The 26,298-nt window shown below is 40.8% G+C and overlaps 1 protein-coding gene and 1 pseudogene across 3 annotated transcripts; one reads left to right on the top strand and one right to left on the bottom strand.

Annotated features, from left to right (window-relative positions):
- On the top strand, positions 1-25,809 carry LOC119889553 (annotated as a pseudogene).
- LOC119889552 (zinc finger protein 2 homolog) lies at positions 7,291-19,019 on the bottom strand. Of its 3 annotated transcripts, none has more exons than XM_038700425.1 (2): positions 18,261-19,019; positions 7,291-8,624 (listed from the first exon to the last, which is right to left on the bottom strand). In XM_038700425.1, exons 1-2 carry the CDS (start codon positions 18,457-18,459, stop codon positions 7,840-7,842), a joined length of 984 nt encoding a protein of 327 aa, XP_038556353.1. In that variant the 5' UTR covers positions 18,460-19,019; the 3' UTR covers positions 7,291-7,839. The 3 variants fall into 3 exon arrangements, 2 of the variants coding, with proteins under 2 accessions (XP_038556353.1, XP_038556352.1); XR_005442092.1 differs by lacking the exons at positions 7,291-8,624; positions 18,261-19,019 and adding exons at positions 9,846-11,169; positions 15,279-15,966; XM_038700424.1 differs by lacking the exon at positions 7,291-8,624 and adding an exon at positions 9,846-11,169 and having other exon boundaries at positions 18,261-18,668.
- Positions 25,810-26,298: the final 489 nt, after the last annotated feature.

Raw genomic sequence — 26,298 nt, 5'->3', positions numbered from 1 at the left:
GGTGGCCTGCATGTGTTGCTGTGGGGGGGATTAAAACCAACGGTCTCTGCCCGACCTCTCTTTCCAGGCAAGCAGAGGAGCAGCGGGTGATCAGGCGGGGGTAAGGGCACATACTTTAGTTCTTCCCTGCTGTTTCATAGTTTTTTGCATGATGCATAACGCTTACAATAACTGAGAGTGCTGACTGTTGATTGGTCTCCCACACACACACACACACACACATTGTATTTGCAATAAGAGACTGCTTGTGTTCCCGCAGCAAGTGTTGAGGCTTTTGGCATTAAACTTCAAGATTGTGGTTGCTCACGACTTCATAACGTGCGGTGGGGATAAGGTGTGAGCACTAACATTGTTAGTTTGTGGTAAAACTTCCGTCTTTAAGTGTCTGTCTGTGAGCGTCCCTTCAGTGGGCTGTCAAATCCCTTCAGCCACCTTCGTGCTCCGGGATTTGATTGGCTGGCAGGACAGCAGGCCCCGCCCCTGCCTGTTCAGGGTCAGCAAACTGTCGAACAGACAGACGCACAGTCATAATTTCTGAGCACTTTTTCATTCATTTAGAATATGCTGTATACTGCTTGCATGGTAGGGATCATATTAGAGTATATCTAGATGAAGTTACAAACATTAGACAAACAGAAGAATGACAAACATTACAACAGAAGCAAAACGTCACTCTGCATGTAATATTTAGTTATAGGGATACAGTACATTCCAAAAATGTTAAGATCTATTCCAAATACTACTGTACAAGCTTGATAAATCATCTCGACATGTGCACATATCTTCTGCCTCTGTCTTACTCTTCAAACAATTGCTCAAAAAGTCATACTACCACAGAGCCGCTCACAGTGCTCTTTAATGTAGTCACAGTGAATGTCTCTTCTGACCAAGTGCAGGTGTGTCGTCTTGAGCATATTTTGAGGTCAGTCGGTCAGTTGAATGGAGCATTAAGTGCCAGTTCAGTTGCGTCATAGATGCAAAGTACTTGCAAGTTTGAAATATCCCATGCAAGATGAAATCCTTTTAGTCCAAGAAACCCTTACTTGCTATATAAAATTTATTTTTTAATGGAACATAATCCACATCCTTTGATTGCTTGCACTGATTCCGAACATATTTTCTGGTTGTCCTGGTCCATGTTGCCACCTCTCCAGAACAAAGTGAGGTGTGAAGATGAAGATTGCAGTGATCGGTCAGAGTCTGTTCGGCCAGGAGGTTTACAAGGAGCTGAGGAAGGACGGCCACATTATCGTAGGAGTCTTCACCATCCCTGACAAGGATGGCAAGGCTGACCCATTGGGTGAGAACTTTACTGACTGGGACCCCCAGACTTTAGCTTTGCAATACGTACATGGCTGCAGGACCACTTAGAGTGAAATATTAATGCAAATGCGGTATTTCCACTTTCACTAAAGTCTTTTTGAATGTGAGTCTCCAAGCAAAATACATCATGGGCACGCCTGCCATGACTCAGGATGGTGCCAAGTGAAATTTGGACTTTTCACACCACTGATTTTATCACTTTGTTCCTCTAAAAAATCAATGTAGCTTTCCTTTCAAAGTTGCAAAGTCATTAGTATTGGTATAAGGGCATTGTGTCATCACCTGCACGCTATCTTTATATTTGACAATATCAGGGCAATAACCAGCAGTACAATGGCTATAATTCGATTTACAGCACTATAGAAGAATAAGGAAGGGATTTAAATCAATGTAGTTTAGATTGTCTGAGTTAGAACTAAACATTCTCCATGATTTAAATGGTGTGCTTAAAATTATAAATGCTGAGCTATGATTGGTCAGCATGAGCTGCTTGACTTTTCTTATGGAGGTAGAAATTGTTGAGAGTGAAGACAACATGAGGTAAGTTGGTAAAAGGCTCACTGTCTTCCCCTCATTTTTCAAAATCCTACAGTAACACCGTCACTCATCTTAAGGAGCTTTCACCTGGCGTTTGGTCAGTGGTATCCAGACTTTCTCTGTCATGATGAAAATACTTTTAAATCTGACTTCCAGGCTCTGAAGATGCAGAGGGTGATACTCTGTGGATCTGAAACTGAAAATCCAGCTTTTGAAATTTTACACTCCACCACAAGTGACATAGCATTACACAAGTTAGTAACACGACATTGTGGGTGGTTGTGGTCAGAAGTTGAAACGCAATATAATAATATAATATCTTGGTTCTTGGCTCTCTGTATGTCCTCTATCATCACTACCATATCCTCTTATCCTTGTATCCCCAATACCATAGCTCATGCACAAAGCTCAACTTTCCAACATCAAAGTAATTAAGTTAATTTCAACGGCAAAGACGCCAATCTTTTTTTTTTTTTTTTTTTAAACCTGTCCTGCCCAGCAGCCTTGTATAGAGTATGATGAGCTGGATACGATATTGTGCCAGACAGATTTTACTTTAACAAGAGAATTATTATTAAAATACTCCTTTGTCTGTTTTATTATTTATTTAATTATGTATTGATTTGTCACCGGGCCGGACAGGGGGGCAGATGTGGGGATGGGGGGGCACAAACAGACAGCACAGAGAAAGGACAACACCTGTAAGAGAAGGGGGATGGAAGGTGGGGACAACAGGGAATAGCAGAGGGAAACACTAATTGCAGAAAGCAACGAAACCTGCAATAGAACAGAGAGGGGGGCTTGGGGAGGAGAAAAACAACAAACAAACAAACAAACAATAAAAATAATAATAATAGTAAAAGACAACCAGCCGAACAGCAGCAATAAGAGACTGCCAATCTCTGATATTATTTCTAAGGTATTTTCCCTTTCCCTTGTGAATATGTTTATTTTGAAGCTTTAAAACAGCTGCAGATGTAGGTTTCATCACTTGTACAAACTTGCATTGCCTAGTCATATCTGTTCTCCTAATAATTTAAACTGTTTACTGCAGGATTTGCAGATTTTCTCTGTTTATTGTTAAACCTTTTGCTATTTTGGACTGTTGGTTTCTAGTCCTTGTTGTGACTAAAACCAATTTTCTATGACACGATTTAAGAGTTTAATCATTAATTTTTTCCCCGCAGCATCTGAGGCGGAGAAGGATGGTGTTGCCGTCTTCAAGTTCCCGCGCTGGCGTGTGAAGGGCCAGGCCATCCCGGAGGTGGTGGCTCAGTACAAGGCCTGTGGTGCCGAGCTCAACGTCCTGCCCTTCTGCTCACAGTTCATCCCCATGGAGGTCATCGACCACCCCAAACACGGCTCCATCATCTACCACCCCTCCCTGCTGCCTCGCCACAGGGGAGCTTCTGCTATCAACTGGTGAGTGATGCGCATGTTCAGTAGGTCTGGGTTAACATGGTGTCTTTTCCAGTCTTTTACCTGCTGTCTGTGACACACAGGACCCTAATCCATGGTGACAAAAAGGGCGGGTTCACAGTGTTCTGGGCTGATGACGGACTGGACACCGGACCAATCCTGCTGCAGAGGGAGTGTGACGTTGAACCCAATGACACCGTCAACACAATATACAAGAGATTTCTCTTCCCAGAGGGGGTCAAAGGCACAGTAAGTGGAGTGCTGGGCAAGGCATTGTGGGTGGAAAAAACGCAGGCTGTGTTGAGCTGGTGGAGGCTGAGCTAGTTGCTAGAATAAAGTGGAAAAGGAATGGGATGCAGAGAAGACATGTACATTATAAAGACATTCCATCCACATTTGCACTTCCAATACAGGAGTGCAAATGTGGGCTAATCACAACATTCATTCTCACGGTAAAGACAGGAGTGCATCGTTATCTAACAAACCATCTTGCTTCCGTTCTTAAACTTTTAACGTGATTTTGTTTTGTTTGTTGTACACCATCCAGCATACATGTATGGAGTGAAATTAAACACAAAATGGAAAAATAAGATTTATAAATGTAGATTTGTGTATAGTTTTGGACACTCACAAATGAATGTTCCACTCCACACACAAATAGCAAGCAATTTGAACACATGGAAAGCGGTTTTACAGATCTAATCATTTCCGCTTTTGAAGAGCTCCCTCTGTATACACGTCTAAAAATATTGTGACACTTGTGTATTTATTTATAGATTGTTAAATGTGTGTACACGGATCGCCTTATACGCATGGATCAGGTTACATTTGCGTGCAGCTCCACACAGATACAAAAATGCATGCTGCGTTTAAATGCTGGTGGAAAACTGGGACATCAGGGCTTTCAGTGTATTTGTGTGTGTTAAAGACTTGTTTCTAAATAGAGAGAATAGCTCGTAACCCCTTGATTACAACACATACATTTACCAACTAGAGACCCTACACAATAGCCTATAAATGTAAATATATGGTTTAAATAAGCTATTGCTGGTAGCTTATTTAAACCATACAAATAACCATGTAATAACCAGATCAATGTAAATCAGCAGCTGCCTGGAACAGTAGGAAACATCATCCACAAATCTAAAACATCCTCCTGCGTATCTGCTTTAAGTTGCCTGCAGACAGCCCACCTCCCCAGTTTCCAAACATAACACATTGTGAGGGCAAAGTCCACAACGGTACCACACATGTTTTGCTTCAGTTATTTAAACTGCATTGTACTGGTTCCAGGTTGAAGCTGTAAGGCTGATTGCAGAAGGGAGGGCCCCGAGGATCACCCAGCCACAGGAGGGAGCCACATATGAGTGCATTCAGAAGAAAGACAATTCTAAGGTAACTTGCAAGGACATCCAGACACCTCCCTTCTCTCTACTTGACAATCCAGTGCTTTAGAAAAAAGTAAGTCATCTCTAATTTGTAATCGAGTAATTCAGATTTATGGTTTTAAAAGTAAAATGTAGATTTTTTATTTATAAAATTATATATTTCTTTTGTATATTACACCTGAAGACACAATGGCAACATATGTCTCTGTCTCTCGGCAGATTGACTGGAACCAGTCTGCGGAGGCTCTCCACAACTGGATCAGAGGAAACGACAAAGTGCCTGGTGCCTGGGCAGAGGTTGATGGACAGGTAACTGGACCCCCTGTCCCTGCTGAGAACAGCCAATCATAGATCTAGATTCTTTGTTCACTGTCCCACCACTGGACTGTGTTTTTGAATCCTCAGATATATATATATAGATAGATAGATATAGATATAGATATAGATATAGATATAGATATATATATATATATATATATATATCTCTCTCTCTCTCTCTCTCTCTCTCTCTCTCTCTCTCTCTCTCTCTCTCTCTCTCTCACATTCATATATAATCTCCTATGATATAGTAAGTAAATATTATGTTTTCATAATTCTGACACTTGCATTTAAGAAATGAGAGTATTATCTAGTGATGTCATCAAGTAACACACTTTTATAGCTGCTCTGACTGTGGACACCGGAAGTGTGACAAAAGCTTAATATCCTTTATGAACAAACAGTTATGACTGATTCATAGAAGAACATAAAGTCCCTGAAAACTTAGTTAGTGTAAGTGATGGCAATCTTTGTGAACTACAGCAATGAGTTAGTTCGCGTAGCAGTGCAGTGATATGTCTGTATTTCATTTATTTTCTTCTCCCTGGTTTAAATTGGACAGGAATCTGTTGGGGAAAAGTGATGCCACGCAACTATGTGCACCAATCAGGATTTAGAATGTGATGACAGTTGGTGAATTGATTGGTCACTGCCAATCAGATTTGATTAAAACACACAGTCCTGGGGAAGCAGATTAGCTTCAGTGTTAAACTCAAAAAGGTTGTTGCTAATTTGACTACTAAATGAGAAATCCTTAACTTTTGAAGACATAGACAGAGTAAAAAGAGTAAAGTGTGGCTGCTGGCTACAAACACACACCCATCTTTACAGTGACAACTGTTGTGTTGCAAAGTTACTAAATGTTGTCTTCCTCAGCGTTGTGCTATTTGTGTCTCTCTTCCTGTAGAAAGTGACTTTCTACGGCTCCACTCTGGTGGATAACAGCACCCCACCTAACGGTCAGCCCCTGGAGATCCCTGGGGCCAGCCGACCCGGCATCGTCACCAAGGCGGGCCTGGTGCTGTTTGGCAGCGACGCCAAGGCGGTAAGTCAACTTATTAAACTGGGACACACTTAAGTATTTCTTCACCATATTCCACCAGATTTTTAAGGTCTTGTGTGACAGGGAGAAAGCGACAAATTAAAACTTGACCTCAGAGAAACCTGGACTTGGTAATGAACCTCTTTAACACACTCAACTCCACCAGACCCAAGAACTTTCTCCATCTTTTGTACCTCTTGTTGCTTAGAAAAAACCTCTACAGATGTTGCAGCTGAGGAGACTCTTCAACCTAACCAGTTTTGTATTGGAGTCTAAATGTAATCCTTACTAAAAAACTGTGGTTACTGCTGTACTGCTACACTATAAAAATATGTGATATAAACAAAACAAAGGACAGTTATGCATGTTTGCCATACATTTTCACACCTGAATGTGCTTGTTTTTTTAGCTTTATGTCTTCATACTCACATAGCCAGTTCACAACATCTTCATAATATGATGGAACATTGGGAAAAGAAATACAATAAAACTGTATGTACAATATATAAATATATAAAACAACTTTACGGGACAACATAGATATTACTAGTTGACAGAGGATGTACCACAGTTGCGTACGTTATTATGGTGCACAGATTTAGCACAGATTGAATTGACAGGATTGATAGAAACTGAATGAACATAAAACATTTGTTTTATCTGTTTTAATTTGGGGTTTTTATGCTGCAGTAAAATTCTGGTCGTTCATATTAATATTCACCAGATGTTATAAACACAGAGAACCTAAATGTGCAGCACATCGGGAGTTTAGTAAGCGGTCCACAATTTCAGAGAGGCAATAGTAAAAATCCTCCAGTGTGCCGCTGCTCGTACAGTATTCTGTAGTCGCATGTGCTGAGTTGTCTGATCTGTGCTCGAGTCTCTACAAGGTGTTAAGTACCGAAAGTTGGAATCAGTAATATTCATAATCCTGTTTACATATTCTTCAATTAGATACTTTTTGAAACTTTGGAAACAGTTGGCTTAGCACAAAGACTGGTAATAGGGGGTAAACAGCTAGCCTGGTTCTGTGTTTAATGTATAATATGTGATTACATTTTATATATATATATATATATATATATATATATATATATATATATATATATATATATATAATATATATATATATATATATATATATATATATATATATATATATATATATATATATATATATATATAATATATATATATATATATATATATATATATATATATATATATATATATATATATATATATATATATAATAATGTGTACACCGCAACAAGCCCCCAGGATGTGACTGTGCTATGACACTGTTGTTAGTACAAGAAATAGTTTTAAATTTGTTTGTGAATGAATTTAACAAACAAGGTAAAATTAGTGAGCTTTAGAGATATTTAAAACTATAGGTGTATTTTTTTAACAAAACAAGGCTAGCTGTTTCCAGCTACTCTCAGTCTTTATCCTGAGCTAAACTAATCACTTCCTGGCTCCAGCTCCTTATGAGAGTGAGATCAATCTCCTCATCTAACTCTCGGCAGGACAGCAATGTCAAACTATTCCCTTTCAAAATAATAATTGTGCCAATTCTAGATTGCATTTTATTTAAGCAATGTTCTTAAAGCTATTTATGTATGACAGCATTTAACATTTGAGAAGTTTGGCTTCATCTCAAACATACAACAAAAAAAAAGATTATGAAGTATTGTTCTGGTGTTGGTACCAAAACTCAATGGAGCTAGTATCGAACAATTTCAAAAGATACCTTGCCCTATTCTCAGATTTTATGCAACGTGCATTATCAGAGATGCTTATTCTAAGGTTCTAGGCAGGGCTTTGACTCGTGGACAGTTTGACGCCGTGAACTTTTCGCATGTGCCTCTTCATCAGCAGCCTTTCGGTGAATAACTCCTCACAATCCCCACATTTGTACGGTCTCTCCTCTTTATGTTTGGCTAAAACGTGTTTCCTCAGAGTTGATCCTCTGTTGAAAGATTTGTCACAGATGTGACAGCTGAAAGGTTTCTCTCCTGTGTGAGTTCTTATATGTTCTGTCATGTGTCCTTTCAGTTTAAAACATTTGCCACAGAAATGGCAGCTGTAGGGTCTCTCTCCTGTGTGCACTCTCATGTGGTTCTGCAGATTGCTCTGACAGGGTATGTGTTTGCCACATATGTGACAGTCAAAGTTTCCCTTGCCGTCATGCGACCTGCTTTCGTGCGTCTTCAGGTGCCATGTAAGTACAGTTTTTTTGGTGAATATGTAGTTGCATATGTGGCAGCGGTATAAGGTGGTACCTGTCTTCTCTTCAGAGTGCTTTGGATCCTCTGCAGCGGTTTGCATTTTCTCTCTGCTCTCCTCTGCTGCTCTACAGTCCTCTAACTGCTGCACAGTTTTGATGAGTTCTTTTGTCAAGGCGTCCCCATCATCGCTGTCCTCTGCTGAAGGCAGCTCTTCATTCCCGTTAATCCACAGTTCCTCCTTCTGCTCCTCCTGCTCCGCTTTAACCTCCGAGGGTCCTGGCTCGTCCTGGCACACACTCGGGCTCCACTCCTGCTGTTTAGGGGGAGTCTCCTCTGCGGATGTAGGTGCAGTTGGCTGTTTGGCATCTGCAAGGATGGAAATGGAAATACATTACAACTGTAGTACACATCAAAGTCGTCGGCGCAAAAATAGTGCTCAATCCATACCAGTCAGGAATTTTACCTTTTTTGAGAAAGTTTTGAACAGCCGCCTCAGAGCCACATCAGCTTCATGAAGGGACAAATCAGTCAAGAGTGGAAAATTGGTCTATGCAATTCAGAAGAGCCTCAAACTAGGAACCATTTTCTTGTGTAAGAATAAGTTAGCATATGCTAGTCAAAGTATTTTAAATCAAAGCATGTTCAATCAGTCAAACTTTATTTGTATAGTATCTTTCAACTCAGGTTAGTGCAATTCAAACTATAAAATCCCAATACAATCCCAATTCGAGCACGATGATACATTAGCATATTATTATTAGCAAAATTTAGCTTATCACACATATTGGTATTGACAAATTGGTTGGTAAGTAACAAGAATTGCAGTACAGAAAGATGTTATGCCATAGCATTGTCCATCAGACTTTTTTCAGAATTTCTAGCTGTAAAATGTCATGGTCACAGTACTGCACCAATTCAGCATTTGACTCCTACAACATTATCAGAGTCATGATTGACATTACAGAAAAGGGCTAAAAATTAATGCAGCAGAACTTTTTCCTCATTTTCCTCCACACATTCCTCTTACTTGTCAAAACCCAGTGCCTACATTTCCCACAATGCGACACTACCACTCAACAGTTGGGTTTGGGATTTGGGTTTGTTAATCTTGTAGCAGCTAATGTAGCCTCAAGCATCAGAGATGAGAAGCGGGCTGCAGAGGTCTGGTAAGCTCACTTCTTTCAAACTCCACAACTCCAGATTTTTTTCCTTCATTTTCAAACTTGCAGAATTCACACCCAACTAACACTGACTCAAGTGACATCACTTAAGGCAATTTATCTGACGTCACACAGCTCCCTCTGGAGGGACTTCCAAACCTAGAAACAGACTTTAATGTGATCAGAAGTGTGCTCTGTTGCACCTGTAACTAGACCCCACTGTGATGTCACAGTGTACTAACACACCCTGGAGTACAATTCTACATCACTGCAGGGAAGTTAAAATACTAGGGGTTAACAAAAGCAAGATGTTCAGCTGCTATTAATTTCAAAATGCAATGCAAAAAGCTTCAAATGTGTTGTCAGCATGGCAACATATATTGCTCACAAACACAAACAACGAACGAATGAAAAACTGCAGCAGTAATTGCATGAATTGTAACTTTATTGGCATTGCACTTTTCAAAAACAGGACATTAAAGGCAACATATTGCATAAGTGACATATGAATTAAAGTAAGGAAGTAAAACTATCAATAACAAAGCTGTACTTTTGTAGTAATTAAAGTGCCCTTAATGATTATATGCGTGTATCGCTTTTTGTTGGTTAGGTATTTGCTTGGTACGTTGACTGTTTGTGTATATTTCTACTAAGCAGGTTAGATTTAAAACCGATTGTAATGACAGCATGGGTTAGGGTGAGTTGATTAGTGCAGTAGATCATAAGTGCTTATTTGGGGAAGCATGTCAGCAGCAAATTGAATAAACATACAATTATAAAATAGAAACCTACAAACAAGCCATCAACATCAGAAACCAGACTCAGAGTAACTTCTGAGCTTTAACCAGTAGTCAGCATCAACATTTCCACAGTAGCGGTATCTCATACGGAGAAGGTGACATCGTGGACCATCTTCATGTGCTGTTTGAACACAACGAGCAGGGGAAAGCGCTGGCCGCACTGCATGCACTTGAACGGCATGTTCTCCCTGTGCTTGATCCTGGCGTGTTTACTCATGGTGGAAGATCTGTTGAAGCTTTTCCCACAGATGTAGCAGGTGTACGGCCTTTCCCCAGTGTGAGTCCTCATATGTTCTTTAATATGACCTTTCAGTTTGTATCTGTTGCCACAAATGGGACAGGCAAATGGTTTCTCGCCGGTGTGCGCTCTCATGTGGCTGATCATTTGACTCCTGGTGTCTGTTATTCTACCACAGACAAAGCAGGTGAACGCTACGTTGGTGGCCTTTGGCACACTTTTAGATGCATGAGTTGCAAGGTGCAACTTTAACTCGACTTTTTTCAGAAAAGGCCGATAGCAGAAATTACAAAAAAACATGTTTTTCTTCTTTGTATATAGTGGCGATACTCCAAAGGATGGTTGTGGTTGGTCATCTTGTGACGGTATCTTGTATTCGATGTCCTCTCCGACTGTTATGACTTGAGTTAGGCTCTCTGGCGCTTCGTATTTGCAGTGCTCTCCAACTGTCACAACTTGTGTCAGGTTGTCTGGCATCTCATTTTCTTCGTGTTCTCCAACTGTGACAATCTGAGTTAGTGTGTCAGTAATGCTGCTGTATGCTGGACATACAGGTGTCTCCACAGAGCTGGTCCAGGGTTCGGTCGGTTCCTCTTTAAAGGGCGGGATGACTGGTTCCTCGTTGGCCTCACTGGGAATACATTCCTTCTGTATCTGCTGCTCCTGAGCACAAACCTCCTGTGTCGGTGTGGGCAAATCGATCTGCCTTGAATCTGTAACAGTGGATAGGAAAATGTTTTTTGTAGCAGCTAGAAAAATCACTTCTCTGATCACACATGAACTAGATGTTGGGAAACTTGAATGATCCCAAGCGGTGACGCTCGTCCTACCAGCAGCAGAGAAATCAAATGCAAATTATGGTATGACAACAGACTTTAATACAAATGCAGCACACCAAACATAAAAAACAATAGATACAACTAGGGCTGACCCCAAATGGTCGAAGATTCGATGCTTCGATGGGCGGAGCCTGATTCGACTGTCAATCTCACAGTCGAGCTTTGCAGTGAAACAAGGATCATGCCATTTATGCGATATGGGGGTGCTCAACGTCTCCCAATAAGTTAATATACACACTATTACAATACACATTTCAACATTTAATGCTGTAAATAAACATGTAGAAAGAAAGAAAAAGGCCACAATCACCGTGCACAAAAACTCACATGATTCGACTGAGTCAACTATAGGCAGGACTTGACGATTCTGATTCGACTATGTAAATCCTTATTTGGGGACAGCCCTAGATACAACAGATTTCTATGAAATGCTCACACGATTACTGCACATATACATTATGACAAACCTAGCCTACAAACTGATGTGGAAACAGAAATATGTGCAGAATAATATAGGGAGGCTGTAGGTTGTGCGAGCTGGTGGAAACTTTCTATATCCATTTCTACACTGGAGTAATCACATAGCAAGGTACCTCAGCAAATGGCTCCTAATTACGATTGGGTGAAGTAATTCTAAACGCAATACCAACACTGAACATCCACACTCAGAAGGTATTGAAACTCTGTATTCAAGACTGTTGTCACATTATTGGCTCTCTATTGGTTTTAAGGCTTTATGGTGCCTTCAAGGTGTGGCACGATTACAGTGTGGAAAAATGTACAACCCAGCGTTCATGTCAAATGGGATGGATGGGATAGATGATGTTAACGATTTGAAAGACAGTGTTGGTTGTATGAGGGTTAAAATACTGTGGACCAACAACAAACACCACATCCATTACCTTTAGGTGTGGAATCCGTGTATGGTTCATTCTTTCATTATTTCGTTTCAAAACCAAATCGAAAAAAACAAGTCGCTCTTTTGGTTTTTGTTTTAAAAACCAAAATGGAAAAGCGGAGAAAAAAAAGACATCTGTTTTGTTTTTCTGTTTTAAACCCATAACTGAAAACAAAGGAGCTGCGTTTTGTTCTACCTTTGACCGGTGTTGTATGCCTACAACCTGTTCTCTTCCCCCGACTCGTCAAATATGACATGGTCAAGGCCTATTAGCGTAACGCACTGGGGATCTCTATATAGTCATAGGTCAACGCAGTGGGGGAAGCCCTGTCACTCAATTTGTGACGGTAAAGGTAGGTATATGATATTTACCAGAAAAGACTGAGTTAGAACATGGTTGGGGTGAAAGGAGGGCCAGGACCTTTGAATCAGGAGACTTGTGTTCGTGTATCCTGTGAAACAAAAAGTCAACATTAGGTTAAATATTTTTATATTTAATTTTATATAAGGCTATTTCTTTTCAGGTCGCATCGCATCTCATATCAACTGTGGCGAATATGACTGTAGAAGTGAGCACTATATTACAGAGCCTCAAACACTCAACAAATTCTACGTCAGCATCAAGCAAGCATTTTGTTTTGGGTGGATCTGAAGCAGCTGGTTACCGGAGCGATCTAAGAAAATAACCAAATATGTTTATCAAGGTTTTTTTCCTCGAGGCCACGGCTAAGGTGCGACCTCCTCTCCCTCACCCTGTATGCTGCAGCACCTGCTCCCCCTCCGTTCATCCTACTATGGGTTGTGTTGCCAGTGGAACCGCCGCCCTGGACGGTCAGTGGTCATTCCCTCTGGCAGGATGAAGTCTGAGCTCCTGATTTACGCTTGCAGCGCCACCCAATTTACTAAATTCTTCCATCTCACAAAGAAAATAAAGGTTGGATCGAAACAGTGTAGCAAGAGAGGCTGGATGAAAATTAGCCTATGGAACCTTTTAATCCGTTTATGATTTGTTAATATACAGCTCACCGAATTAACTAATACCAGTTCATGGTTGCTTTGTAGGCCTACCATTGGATATATAACCTACTGACAACTATCAGTGAATTAATTTGAGAAATCTTAAAAACCAGACGATTCTCTGGAAAGCGTTCCTGTTCTAGTTGCTAGTGAGTTACAAAGTGAACGTTGAGCCAATATTAAATAGCTGCAGCCTCCGGTACTGCAGCTTCATAATATTGTCCTGTTCAAAGTAAAAACCCACTTATGTTGATGATCAAGCTCATCTTAATTACATTAAATCTACACAAATCGGACTCATTAAATATCAAAATCATTTTTCCATTTTGGTTTTAAAACAAAACCGACCTGGTTCTTTGGGGTTTTTTTCCGATTTGGTGAAACGAAATAATGAAAGAACGAACCATACACGGATTGTGTGGGAATCACAATTGGATTCCGAGGGCTACGTTGCAATGAAAACAATTTAAATTACATCTGAATGTTGAGAAATCAAAAACTTTGATACATGATTTAAATTTTTTCTCCCTGTGTGATTGCTTCCTACTTTTAAAAACATAGCGCATTTGTAACTATCCATAATTAAAATAAACAGATGAATTTACTTCTATTATATTTTAGTTAGACAACTTGCATTAGGGTGTAAATGCAGACAACGTTTATCATTGTTTTTAATTTTATTTGAAAAATGTAAACCTTCCACGGTGGCAAATTGGGCATAATTCTTACTGTAATACTCAGTGTTTCCTCTAGGAATTTTTTCAGCAGCGGGGGCAGGACAAACAGCGAAAATTGTGTGTTTTCCAAAGAAAAATATGTAATTTCACATCATATTGGGCCATTATTTTCACCATATCTCTGAACAAATAGTTGAAAAAGCTAGAGCAGATAATAAATAAACAACACCCAAAGATCAGTCTACTGGAGGAACTACAACCTTTAGATCTGGAAAAAGTAATTTGGTTGGTTCTGTTGCTCCACAGTAATTTTACAGTGATGGCACAGCATGTTTTGGGCATCACCTCTAAGCCTTAACGGCAGGAAAACCCTGTTAATATGACCTCAGAATCATTATAGATACGACTATTCATGTTTGCCTTTTGTGTCTTCATTTTACAGCTTCTGACATTAATATAAAAAATAGGCAACATGAGAAACCTCCAAAAAGAAACGTCTCCTCATTAGCTTAAAAGGACTAGTTTGCATAACTAATTAGCTTTACTAACCTCAGCTCCTCCACTCACCTCTGTCCTTTCTTTTCCAAAACCACTTTTTCAGACTGAAAACTGAAAAATAATTGAATCAGTCTGTACAGGACAGAGCTGCAGGCTCTGTCAGTTTAGTCCAGTTTGTACCTGATGATCTCAACATTGGACAAGTAGGCAGTAATAAAATACAGCTTCCAGTTACTTTCTATAAATTGAACTAATGTTAAGTTACATAGCAGCTATGTAGCCGCTGTAGAAGCTGCTCAGCTGCGCAGTCTGAAGGGGGGGGAGATGTTAGCTAACTTAGCGCTAACCGGCTTCACTTTTCCAGCAGGTGGGAAACAACAGACTTTTCTTGGTCTTGAGAAGCTGACACACTGTAACAGACACAGCACATTTACTGCCAGAATATTGTCCTCTGCTCGCGTTCACCGTCGCTTTCTGCCGCTCGAACAATCAAACACTCGCTACGCACCTCCTGATTCAGAGTTACGCTGCTCTCGTAACACCGTCTGTCACGTATGTTCTGCATAGACGAGGAGAGGAAGCGAGCAGAGCATTGAGGGCTGCCGTGCTCGCACAATGTGCGAGTGAAAACATTTGTAGCGCATAGTTTAATGATCGTGGGAAATTTTAGCAGTGGCGGTCCCGCTGCTGAATGCATATAGAGGAAACACTGAATACTGGCATATTGTCAGTAAGAAAAAATAATGATAGCATGACACCAAATATATAGATATAAGATAAACTTTCATTTGTAAATCGATTTAGTGACATCTGTGAATGTCTCTGATACTTTTGTTTGTTTTTCTATCTGCTGTACTCTCTCTTGCAAAACAGATTTTAAACAATGAGATTACCTGATTAATTAAATAAATGAAGGAATATCTTGTGGAAGAATGATGTTCACCCCTCCAGTATTGATTCACAGACTTGAAATCTGGAGCATTGAAGCTATTCTGGAGGCTTGTGGTGGCCTGACTCCATACACTCCAACACTTCATTTTGCCTATTCATGTCATTTGGCACACCTGTAGCTCGGCTAATTTAAGCTTTATTGTTTGATTATATACTGTACAGCTTTGTTTCACCCCATCAAGTTGACTGAGTTTACTTTCTCCCACAATTCCAACGTGCTTCTCCCAAGCCACTCCTCATAGAAAACGATGGGAGTTAATAGGCCAAACTCCCCATACAGTCTAGCTGTACTATAATGTGTATGGATTAATATCATTGTATATTGTACTGTCATTGAACTTTATTTATTATTAAATGAAAGTATGCATACTTAGAAGCTGCTAGCTACATACTTGCTGCCTTTTTAAGAGGCTCCTACCCCTTTCCTCCCCAAAAAGGACCACAATGGAAATAAGCCGTTGGGCTTTATTGTGTTTTTAACCTTTTGATGTGTTTTGTATTTGGGGTGTATCTGGCAAGAGATATTAACAATCATTAAACAAAAGTTCAACCAATCCATCAATGACACCAGAAAGACACAAGGTCACAGGTTAAAATTACAGACAGGAAATTGCAAAAGAAATCCAATATGCAGTTACAGTATGTGACATCAACATAGTGTTTGCTTATCATTAACAAAATGCTCACACTATTTTACAACTTGTCCTTTGCCGAGATAATCCATCCACGTCACAGGTGTGGCATATCAAGATGCTATGGTGGAGAAATGAACATACAACAGCTCGCACAACAGCTCTGGTGGACATTTCTGCAGTGAGCATGCCAATTGTACGCTCCCTCAAAACATGCCAACAACTGGCCAAAACAAAAAAGTGTTGCGTTTGGTTCAGTGTATTTAAGCAGCTCCTCCACATGCAAGCGACCTGGGACTTTATGTTAACATTAATGGTGTATGAGGCAGTGTTTTATTCACTCAGGAATGTGACTAACAATGAATTTGATAACAGACAAACCAGTTGTCTCCGCAGGAACATTTATCTTATTGTTACAGTTGGTTGTTTAAAACACTGGACCATCATCTCCCTTTTAAAGTAGTTTTTTCACCTTGCTTACAAGATCAGAGTTTTAGGGCCCAGTGTGTCCAACTCCTATTTTGCTAGTTTACCTTGGTGCATTGCCATTATAATGGTGAATAAATGGCGCATTATGAAAAACTTCAATTGATTGATTGAATTGCAAACTCACAGCAGAGAGAGGATCAGAAGTGTGGACGTGATAAAAATCCTCTCTGATCATGAAGCCTGATGTTACTCTGCAGCTCTGTGGTTTATCAGTGACGTGTCTCAGCTCCACTTCAGACTGGAGTCTGAACAGACTGACAGACACCATCTCCTCTATGAAACGCCTGGAGCCTCACTGCGCTGAATTATTAGAAACTATGAACCGGTCATGAGTCACACCTTTCTCTTCCAGTGGGTTCTTTATTGTGTTTTATTGATGTATGACTGTTTTCTTTAATGATTTACTTTCATGATTAGAGAGAGTGCTGTCAGTCATTTTAAACTATAAACTGTTGTTATAAACTTGAAATGCCAGGGCACAGAAAACACAATTCAACTTTTAGCTTCTGAAATAATTTTGACCTCAGGATTGATCAGGAGGACGGGTGCTTTACCCAAACAGTTCCACTGAATGAGCCTGGACCATGTGTCAGACCTTGTGGATGTGTAGAAGAACACAGAACATGAATTAACATTAGCGTGTGGGGGATTTATAGGCCTAATTTATAATATGAATGAAGTTATGCTGCTGTTCCTCGTGCAGATATGCGCAAAGAGTCTCTCTTAAGATCATCCAACTATCAGAGTAATACGCCCCTTACACCGTTTTGGTTTTTGGTCAAAGGCACAATCACTTTCTGCTGCCTCAAGAGAGCAATGCGCCAACAATTTGTCTGACCACACCTCATTGTAAGCCCAACACTCCCCTGGGCGCACAGATGGTCGCAAGTGCATATTTAAACAAAGTGGGTGCTGGGAATGAAAATGACAACTGCGTCAGTTGGAAGTGACACTTAAAGTGACACTTGCGCTGCAGTTTGTGGCGGGTGCAAGATTTGTGTTGCGACTCAATGTTATTCAGGTTTAAGATGACCATGTTAGTGGAAGTGTTTTCATGTTTACCATTTGAAAATGTACATAATCAATAGCTGACATTGCATACAATTGAGTATAGCTAAAATTAAGATTTTTTTATGTACAAAAGGTAACTTAGTGGTCGTGTTTCAGTAGTGAGAACATCCACCCTAATACATGTTCCCTCTTCCACCAAACTGTAGTGGGGGGAGAGAAGTGCCGAATTAACCAGTGTATCCTACAAAATATATTATAAATTACGTACATGTTGTAAAATTAGTACATACATCCTAAGAGTGACTTTTAATTAACGTTACCGTATTTTTGTGAAGAGGTTTGGCGTTTTCCCTCACACACAAAAAAAATAACGTACCGGAAGTTAGCTGATGTTACCTTCAATTTACAAGCTTAAAATGTGTCCTTTAAACAATAAGTGTTCAAACGTTTTGAAAATAACAAAAAAAGTCATTTGTGTTATGTTGCTGCAGTGTCTTACTATGACCACAATAACAATATCCCTTATAACACGTGGCATTGTACTATATAAAACGTTTAAGGTATAAATACATTTTTATTTTGAAAATTGAGAGGGAGTGGAATTCTCCTGTCATTAGCTTTGAAACAGTAGCTAGCTATGATGGATTGCATACGTAGCTGAATGTAGCAAATACAAAGCCCATAACTAGCTTCATACGGGATTATGTGATGCTAGTTATTTAATGTCTAATTATAATGTTTGCTAACTGACCGACGGCGAGGTGCTGTGTACACTGACAAACAAAACGTTACCTGTCCTGTGCAGTCTTATCTCTGGTTTGTAGACCAAATCCAGCAGCCGCTGCAACCTCTGGTTCTCCAGTTGTGTTCGGTACACCTCCTCCTGGTAGTCTATTATTGTCTTCTCAACGAATCCATAGATGTCTACCGCAGCTGCGGTTAATCTTTCCGTCAGAAACACGTTGAATGACTGAAGCGTAGCGTTAGCCATCGTGCAACACGAGTTTTGGCTCTGTTTGCAAGCTGTGTGCAACACTGTGTAGAGCACCAGCCTTTGCCAAGGGTACAATATGTCATACTGCCACCTACTGTACTGGACTGTGCAATTTGTCTGTTACAGAAGCCTGGACAGAAGTTTCCATTGTCACGTCACAAACATTTTATGACCAATCATCACATTGAATTTCACCTATCATCACTTTTTGTTGCAAGACAGCCTTTCTGTATACTTAATTTTAAACTTGTAAGACTGCACAGACATTCATAACTTACTACCTACATTTTGAGTAAATGATTTTATCATATCAGTTCAGGACAGAAGAGTCTGTATGCAATTCCTGCAGGTCCTTAAAATGTATTAAAAATTACCCTAAATAAATGTCAGCACAATGAAAGATTACAGTTAGAGTTGTGACAGATGTTTCCTTATGTAGACTCCATTTGATACATCTCTCCTGCTGTAGACATGCTTTATACACAGCCAGAGACTATACCACTACCGAATGTTAGCTTATGTAAGATTATTCAGTCTTTATGATCATTTCATGCTCTCTTTCTATGCAGCTGTTGGTGAAGAATCTTCAATTTGAGGATGGGAAGATGATTGCTGCAGCACAGTACTTTCACTCAGGGAGCAGTGCTGCTGTGGAGCTCACAGAGGAGGAGGAAGCCTTCGCTAAACAGATGAAGGTAGGGCCTCCTACTAATTCTAGGAAAGTTGAAGAAAATCTAACCGAGAAGTTGCCCACGAAATTTGTATTTGTCCACCAAAAAATGTCCCATGCTGACTTTTGACACTGTTTCCTCACAGGCGGTGTGGCAGAGCATTCTGACTAATGCCAGTGAGATCGAAGACTCCACTGATTTCTTCAAGTCGGGTGCTGCTTCCATGGATGTGGTCAGGTAATGAAAAAAGAGCAAAAGATAAATGTATCACCTTAAATAGAATTGTCTAAGGAGACAAACAGTGCTGGTTTCTAATGTATCTGGCACACTATGGGCATTTTTGGGACTCTCTCATCAGAAGCTATGACCAAGACTTTAGAGTGATTACTGACCAAAATCAAATCAAAAGTTTTGAAGTGAATCTATCCATACACACTGCATACATAAGTTAATTGAAATACAGTATATCTCTGCACAGAACAGTAATTACTATTATTAATTATAGGTTGCTGTACTGTAGCTTGCAGCCTTGAAAGGTGAAATGTTTTTTTTACAGCAGTTTCCTTCTGCATCTGTTATCAGGTTGAGTTCTTGTCAGTCACATTGTGTTCTAATACCGCCAAGTTTCAAACCTCTGCAGCATAATCTATTTGCCATATCCATTTTTAGCCATGCTAGCAGCTAGCTTCAGCCACGGTGATGTCTGTCTGTCAGTCGGTCCACCGCTTTTGTTCAGACTAAAATATCTCAGCAACTACTGGATGAATTGCCATGAAATTTTGTACAGATGTTCATGGTCCCCAGATAATGAACCCCTTGCTAGTTTCACCAGCATGTTAACATCAGTGGTGCAGAGTGAAATATCTTGAAAACTATTGGATGGATTATCATTATCGTGATGATATTTGCTACAGATTTGGTGATTCCATGACTTTTCCTGTAGCACCACCAGCAGATCAGACACTTATTCAGTCAAATATCTCAAGATGTACACCATGGATGGCACAACATTTTTGAACAATTTGGCCAGAGGATGTGCATTAGTGACCTTGGTGATCCCTGACTTTTCTTCCACCACCACTAAAAGGTTGACATTTTTGGGAATAATTGAAATTTTTCAACAACTATTGCAAGGTTTAGCATGAAATTTGGTCCCTAAAGGATGAATTGTAAAAACTTTGATTGCCTGACCTTTCATCTAGCCAGTTTGACCAAATAGCTACAAAATGTATCACATTCGATGGCTCATTGTATTTTGTATTTACTGATAATTAATGTTAGCATGCCAACACTCTAAACTAAGATAAGGTTGGTAAACATTATATTTTCTACACATCAGCATGTTAGCGTTGTCGTTGTAATCATGTTAGCATGCTGATGTTAGCATTTAGCTCAAAGCACCCTCACAGACCTGCTAGCATGGCTATACAACCTTAGTCTTGTTATTATCAGTAAACACTTACTGCACTTCTGATCACTTCCTGTCCCACCTTCTGTCACTGTCTTCAGGCTTGTGGAGGAGGTGAAGCTTCGTGCCAGTAGAGCTGCCAGCTGCAGAACGAGGACATCTACATGAACACCACTTTCCAGGATTTCATCCAGATGTGTGTCAGGAAGCTCCGAGGGGAAGACGATGAAGAGGAACTGGTCGTTGACTATGTAAGTGTGTTTGGCTGTGTTTAAACTGCTGTTACTGACTGGTATTTGTCACTGATTGGCTCAGGACGGACAACACGTTGACTGTTGTTTTGGACACTGTTTAATTCCTCAGGTGGAGAAGAACATCAACAACATGACCATAAAGATGCCCCACCAGCTGTTCATTAATGGAGAGTTTGTTGATGCAGAAGGAGGAAAGACATATAAGACCATCAACCCCACTGATGGCACGGTAACCAAAAAGACAAAGAATGAAGAGAAAATGAACTTACTAAATTACTTTTATTGTATGGGTTCCATCTGGAACAAATTTTCCGTGTAAACTCTGTCTTTAAGCCCCATATTAATATTTCCAAAGCCAACAGATCTAAAATAAATAAAAATTTTGTCTGGCCAGTAGAATGCCATTGTTAAAAGGTAAAGGTACATTATTGTCACATACACAATCATGAAGTGAAATTCATTCTCTGCGTTTTAACCCATCCCTCAAGGGAGCAGTTGCAGTTGTTAATAGGTTGCCAGGTTGCGGTATTAAAAGGTGCAATATTGTAAGGTATCAGCACTCATTAGAATGTCAGTCACAATATTAGGTGGAAATAACTTTGCCATATTGCAGGTTTCACAGACTGACTTTGTCAAGATTTTAATTGAAAAAGTCTCCATCACCAGAATCCAAATTAAAAAAAGAAAAATCCATATCTTCTGTATTGTTGTAACCCTACCTAACTGATCGGACAGATGAATTCTCTTGCCTCTGGTTGGAGTACCGCTGCTCTCTCTGCTGGCTTTGTGGTTTTATTTCTCTGTATCTGTCTGTCCTGCAGGCCATCTGTGATGTGTCTCTTGCCCAGATAAGTGATGTGGACAGGGCAGTGGCTGCTGCTAAGGAGGCCTTTGAAGAGGGAGAGTGGGGCAAGATGAACCCCAGAGACAGAGGCAGATCATCTACAAGTCAGTGCACTTGTTCTTACTTAACGTGCAGCGTTAAGCTTAAGGCAACACACACTGGCGGCGTATGACACTCATCAAAATACCTATATTGTTGTTTCCAATGTAAAGCACTGGCAATTTGACATCACATCCTGTATCACATGCCATAACATAGACTTATGGTATTCTGGACACATGACCTTTTCCCACAAATTCTATAAATAATACTTCAAGGTCATCATTGTTTCCACCTCTTTCGACTCTGATCTGGTACTATTATCAGAGCAAGTCAGGTTTTTCTTTCACACTATTTTCTTTGCGCATATATTCACTACTAGCCCAATGTAATCAGCTTTGTAAAGTCGTGATTCTGTGCTACTGGGCAGAGAAAAACAAATTAAAATCCTAAACTGCCACATTCAAGCACGATCCATGATGTCAGTGACCCCGTGTCTTCCCACCCACAGGCTGGCTGACCTGATGGAGGATCACCAGGAGGAGCTGGCCACCATCGAAGCCATCGACTCTGGAGCAGTTTACACTCTGGCGCTAAAGACTCACGTAGGCATGTCCATCCAGACCTTCCGCTACTTCGCTGGCTGGTGTGACAAGATCCAAGTAAGACAGCCGCTTTTAAAGCCTGAAGGCCAGTGTCACTCATAAAATGAAATAGAACTTTCATGAACAGTACCACCGTTATATTAGTATTTGGATTATCATCAATAGAATAATAGATAACATGGAAATAAATCTTTTCCCTCTTTTCACAGGGCAGCACAATCCCCATCAACCAGGCCAGGCCCAACCGTAACCTCACCTTCACCAAGAAGGAACCAATAGGGTGAGAGATAGATGTGTGGATTTTTTAAGGACTTACATGTCTGTATGATAAGACTCACATACGTATGTTGAGCAGGTAAAATTTGGGTGATTATAGCACAGGATTGCATTTCTCCATGCGGCTCAATTAAGATCAATATACAGTATACAGTACTTCATCTTATTTTTCAGCAATTAAAGTTACTGCCTTGGATCAAGTCATCCCAATGTTTATTTTCTATATTACAAATATATTTCAATTACAGTTATAAACAAACACTTGTTTCACCCCCCTTCCCTTTCTTTCTTCTCAGAGGTGTGCTATTGTGATTCCCTGGAACTACCCTCTGATGATGCTGGCCTGGAAGACGGCAGCCTGCCTGGCAGCTGGAAACACAATAGTCCTCAAACCTGCACAGGTCAGCCTCCACTCTGGCAACCAGGCTCTGTCCATACAAGACTAAATGACCAGAGTCACTAGGAATCATCATCTGGTAACCATGAATATCTGAACCAAATTTTGTGCCAATCTATCAAGGAGATATTGAGATTTCATACGATAAGTAAAACTTTGACCTGCGAGTGGAGCTAGAGGTAAAGCCAGGGGATCACCACAAATGAATTAGGATTCATCCTCTGGGGAACACGAATGTCAATACACATGGTCATGGCAGTTCACCCAACGGTTTTATTTCAGTCTGGAGCAAAGTGGTGGACTGGTCAACTGCCATCCATTTAGTCCTGCTGCTAGCTTGGCTAAAAACAGTCATTTGTTTCCAGGTGACTCCTCTGACAGCACTGAAGTTTGCTGAGTTGGCAGCAAGGGCAGGACTGCCCAAAGGAGTTATTAATATTCTTCCTGGATCAGGTAGGAACACTCACAAGTAAATGTTTTTAAAATTAAAATACAGTGTTTCATGCTACGAGCAACTCAAGTCAAGCTTCACATGAGCCTGACTCTTCTAGTAGAACTCGTGCTTCTTCTAGGTGCTCTGGTGGGTCAGCGTCTGTCTGACCATCCTGACGTCCGTAAACTGGGCTTCACGGGTTCCACTGAAATTGGTAAACACATCATGAAGAGGTGAGAGGTAAAGCACATTTACAAAACTCTCATCTAAACAAAATGTAACCTTACAGCTGATCTTTGTGTGTCTGTGTTCTCCTCCATGTGAAGCTGTGCAGTCAGTAACGTGAAGAAAGTGTCTCTGGAGCTCGGAGGAAAATCCCCTCTCATCATCTTCTGTGACTGTGACTTGGACAAAGCTGTGCGCATGGTAAGTGCATTCATAGGAGCATATTTATTATTTATTTTTTCAGTCATTTGCACACATTTGATTTAGCTGCAGAGGCAACCCCATTGTGCTATCTGTGTATTTCAGGGCATGAGCTCAGTGTTCTTCAACAAGGGAGAGAACTGCATCGCAGCTGGCAGACTGTTTTGGAAGACACCATTCATGACCAGTTTGTGAAAAAAGTGGTATGTGTCTTTTATCTCACACTGCTGATGTTTCTTAGTTCAGATTTTCTAGAAGCTTTTTATTGTTTTCTAATCTGATGCCTCGTTGTATTTGAATATGGAATTTGTGCCAGATTTAAAACGCTGGGTGCGTGCACACAACTAGTTGTACACAATAGTTGTAAGCAAATATAAGCACCTTTTTCATGTGTTTATTATAGCTTTTTCTATGAATTATCTATCTTATAACAATTGACAAATAATTGATAATTGATAAAACATTTTAAATGGACACACATTTTAGTTTCAAATTAATAAACAAAATGTGTTTAAAACTCATGTAAGCATGTTGAGCAAAAGGGATTATTCTTGATCTTTGCGACAAAAAATATCTCAATTAAATTTCTGCTCGCTAAATTTCTTCTGGAGATCTGCATCTCATGGTCTTCATCAGCACTGAGTTTTCTCGGTTGTCATGGGGAGTGAAAGATAATTATTTATAAATAGATAAATAAATACATACAATATTTACAATTATTATTACTATAAATATAATAAATAAATGCATCACATTTTATTTCATGTACATTTTTCCTATAAACTTTTACAATGTGTTATATTACTTTGCATTGTTACTGTCAGTCATTCATCTGTTATAGAAGCTTATATTTGCTTACAACTACATTATAGTGTTTTATAGACAATTCATTGTTTGTATACTGCTTCTATACGCTAAATAGAGTGGGATAAAATAAAGTGTTACCCGATACATAACCTGTCATTTGCATCCCTTGCTAGACACCTAGCAAGTCATGTTATGAATTGATTGTCAATTTCCAGATTCGATTTCTCAGTAAAAACCGAGACATAGACCCGCTGTACAAGGCTCTGAGCCAGCATCACTGTCGTTCCCCTTCGAGGGAACTCGAACTGCGTCGGTGACGACACTATGGGAACACCTCTGGGCGTGGCAGGGCAAAACTATGAATGAAACTACTCCAATCCTATTGGTGTTGCTAGAACGGTAGCGTGTGATGGCGTAACCAGAGGCGTATATAAGCACGCCGGCACACAGGACACATTAGCTTCTTTCTATTCAGCAGGCACTCTGGTTATGTTTGGAAGCTCCACTATTGAAGGATCATCATCTTACCTGAAGTCGAGCGAAGCAGCAGAGATCATGTCGAAACGATTCCGACAGTGTGTCTTCCCTTGTCAGCGCTTCATCACGTGATGCCCACGGAATGTGCGTCTCATGCCTGGGGATGTTGCATGCCCAGGCATGAGACGCCTGCGACCATTGTGAGGCCCTGCCCCTGAGGGTGCTGAGGTCTCGAGCGGCTCTCTTCCTGGAGGATGGTCGGATGCGCCCTGTGTGTGCTTAGCATTGTGGAGAATGACTTCGGGGAGACGGAAAGTCATCAGCCCTCGCAGGGACACGAGGAGTTGTTGGAAGTGGTGACGCGGGCTGCGGCCAAGCTGCATATTGATTGGCCACAGGCTGTGCAGCAGCCTCCGGCTGGCAGTAAACTAGATGAGCGGTTTCTGCAACACCGAGGCCACCCCCGCGTCGGCCCTTACCATTTTTTCCAGATCTACACAACGAGTTGTACACAACGAGTTGTGTAGATCTTCGAACATACCCTTTTCTGCACGGCTGTCTATGTCCCCCGGCTGGACTACGGCAACGTGACGGATGTCAGACAGCACGGCTACGGAGCGATGCCACGGGTGGAGGAAGCGCTTGCGAGCTACCTCTCTCCCAACCTCGCCTCCGGACGCCGGCACTCCCCACCAAGCCGTGTCGTCTGATGATGTCAGATTTGGTGGGCAAGGCCTACATGGCAGTGGGTCAAGCTGGTGCTAGCCTGCACACGATGGCTGTCTTGCAGGCATACAGGCCAATCTCCTTCGGGACTGGACTTAGGGGGAGGTCCCTCTGAGGAGGACCTGACTGAGCTCCGTAGAGCGACGGACTTAGCTCTCCGTGTGACCAAAGAAACGGCCCGTTCCATCGGCCGATCCATGGCGTTGGTGGCTACGGAGCGCCATCTATGGCTCAACCTCTCGGGCATCCAGGGGAAGGAGAAGCAGTGGATGCTGTCGTCAGCAGGTTCCAGCTCGGCAAAACAGGGAGAGGCATTTGCGATACTTAGTTCCCAAGAAGGAGGAGGGTACGTCGATTTTGGATCGCGTCCCTGAACCAATCTCTGAGGGAGATTCAGGGTTCAGGATGCTCACCATCCCCGCCATCATCAGTCACATCCAATCCGAGGATGGTTTGTCATGATAGATCTGCAA

The sequence above is a fragment of the Micropterus salmoides genome, unplaced genomic scaffold (assembly GCF_014851395.1).
Source record: "Micropterus salmoides isolate LMB-PRFRI ecotype aquatic unplaced genomic scaffold, ASM1485139v1 Ms_hic_scaffold_540, whole genome shotgun sequence".
Lineage (NCBI taxonomy): Eukaryota > Metazoa > Chordata > Actinopteri > Centrarchiformes > Centrarchidae > Micropterus > Micropterus salmoides.
The sequence above is the reverse complement of the archived record's forward strand: the minus strand, read 5'-3'. Positions and strand labels throughout refer to the sequence as shown.

Coding starts and splice junctions, on each gene's coding strand:
- LOC119889552 (XM_038700424.1), bottom strand. CDS start 18,459: ATGGCTAACGCTACGCTTCAGTCATTCAACGTGTTTCTGACGGAAAGA. Junction 11,170..18,260: donor GATAAGACTGCACAGGACAG/GTAACGTTTTGT, acceptor CCACTGTTACAG/ATTCAAGGCAGATCGATTTG.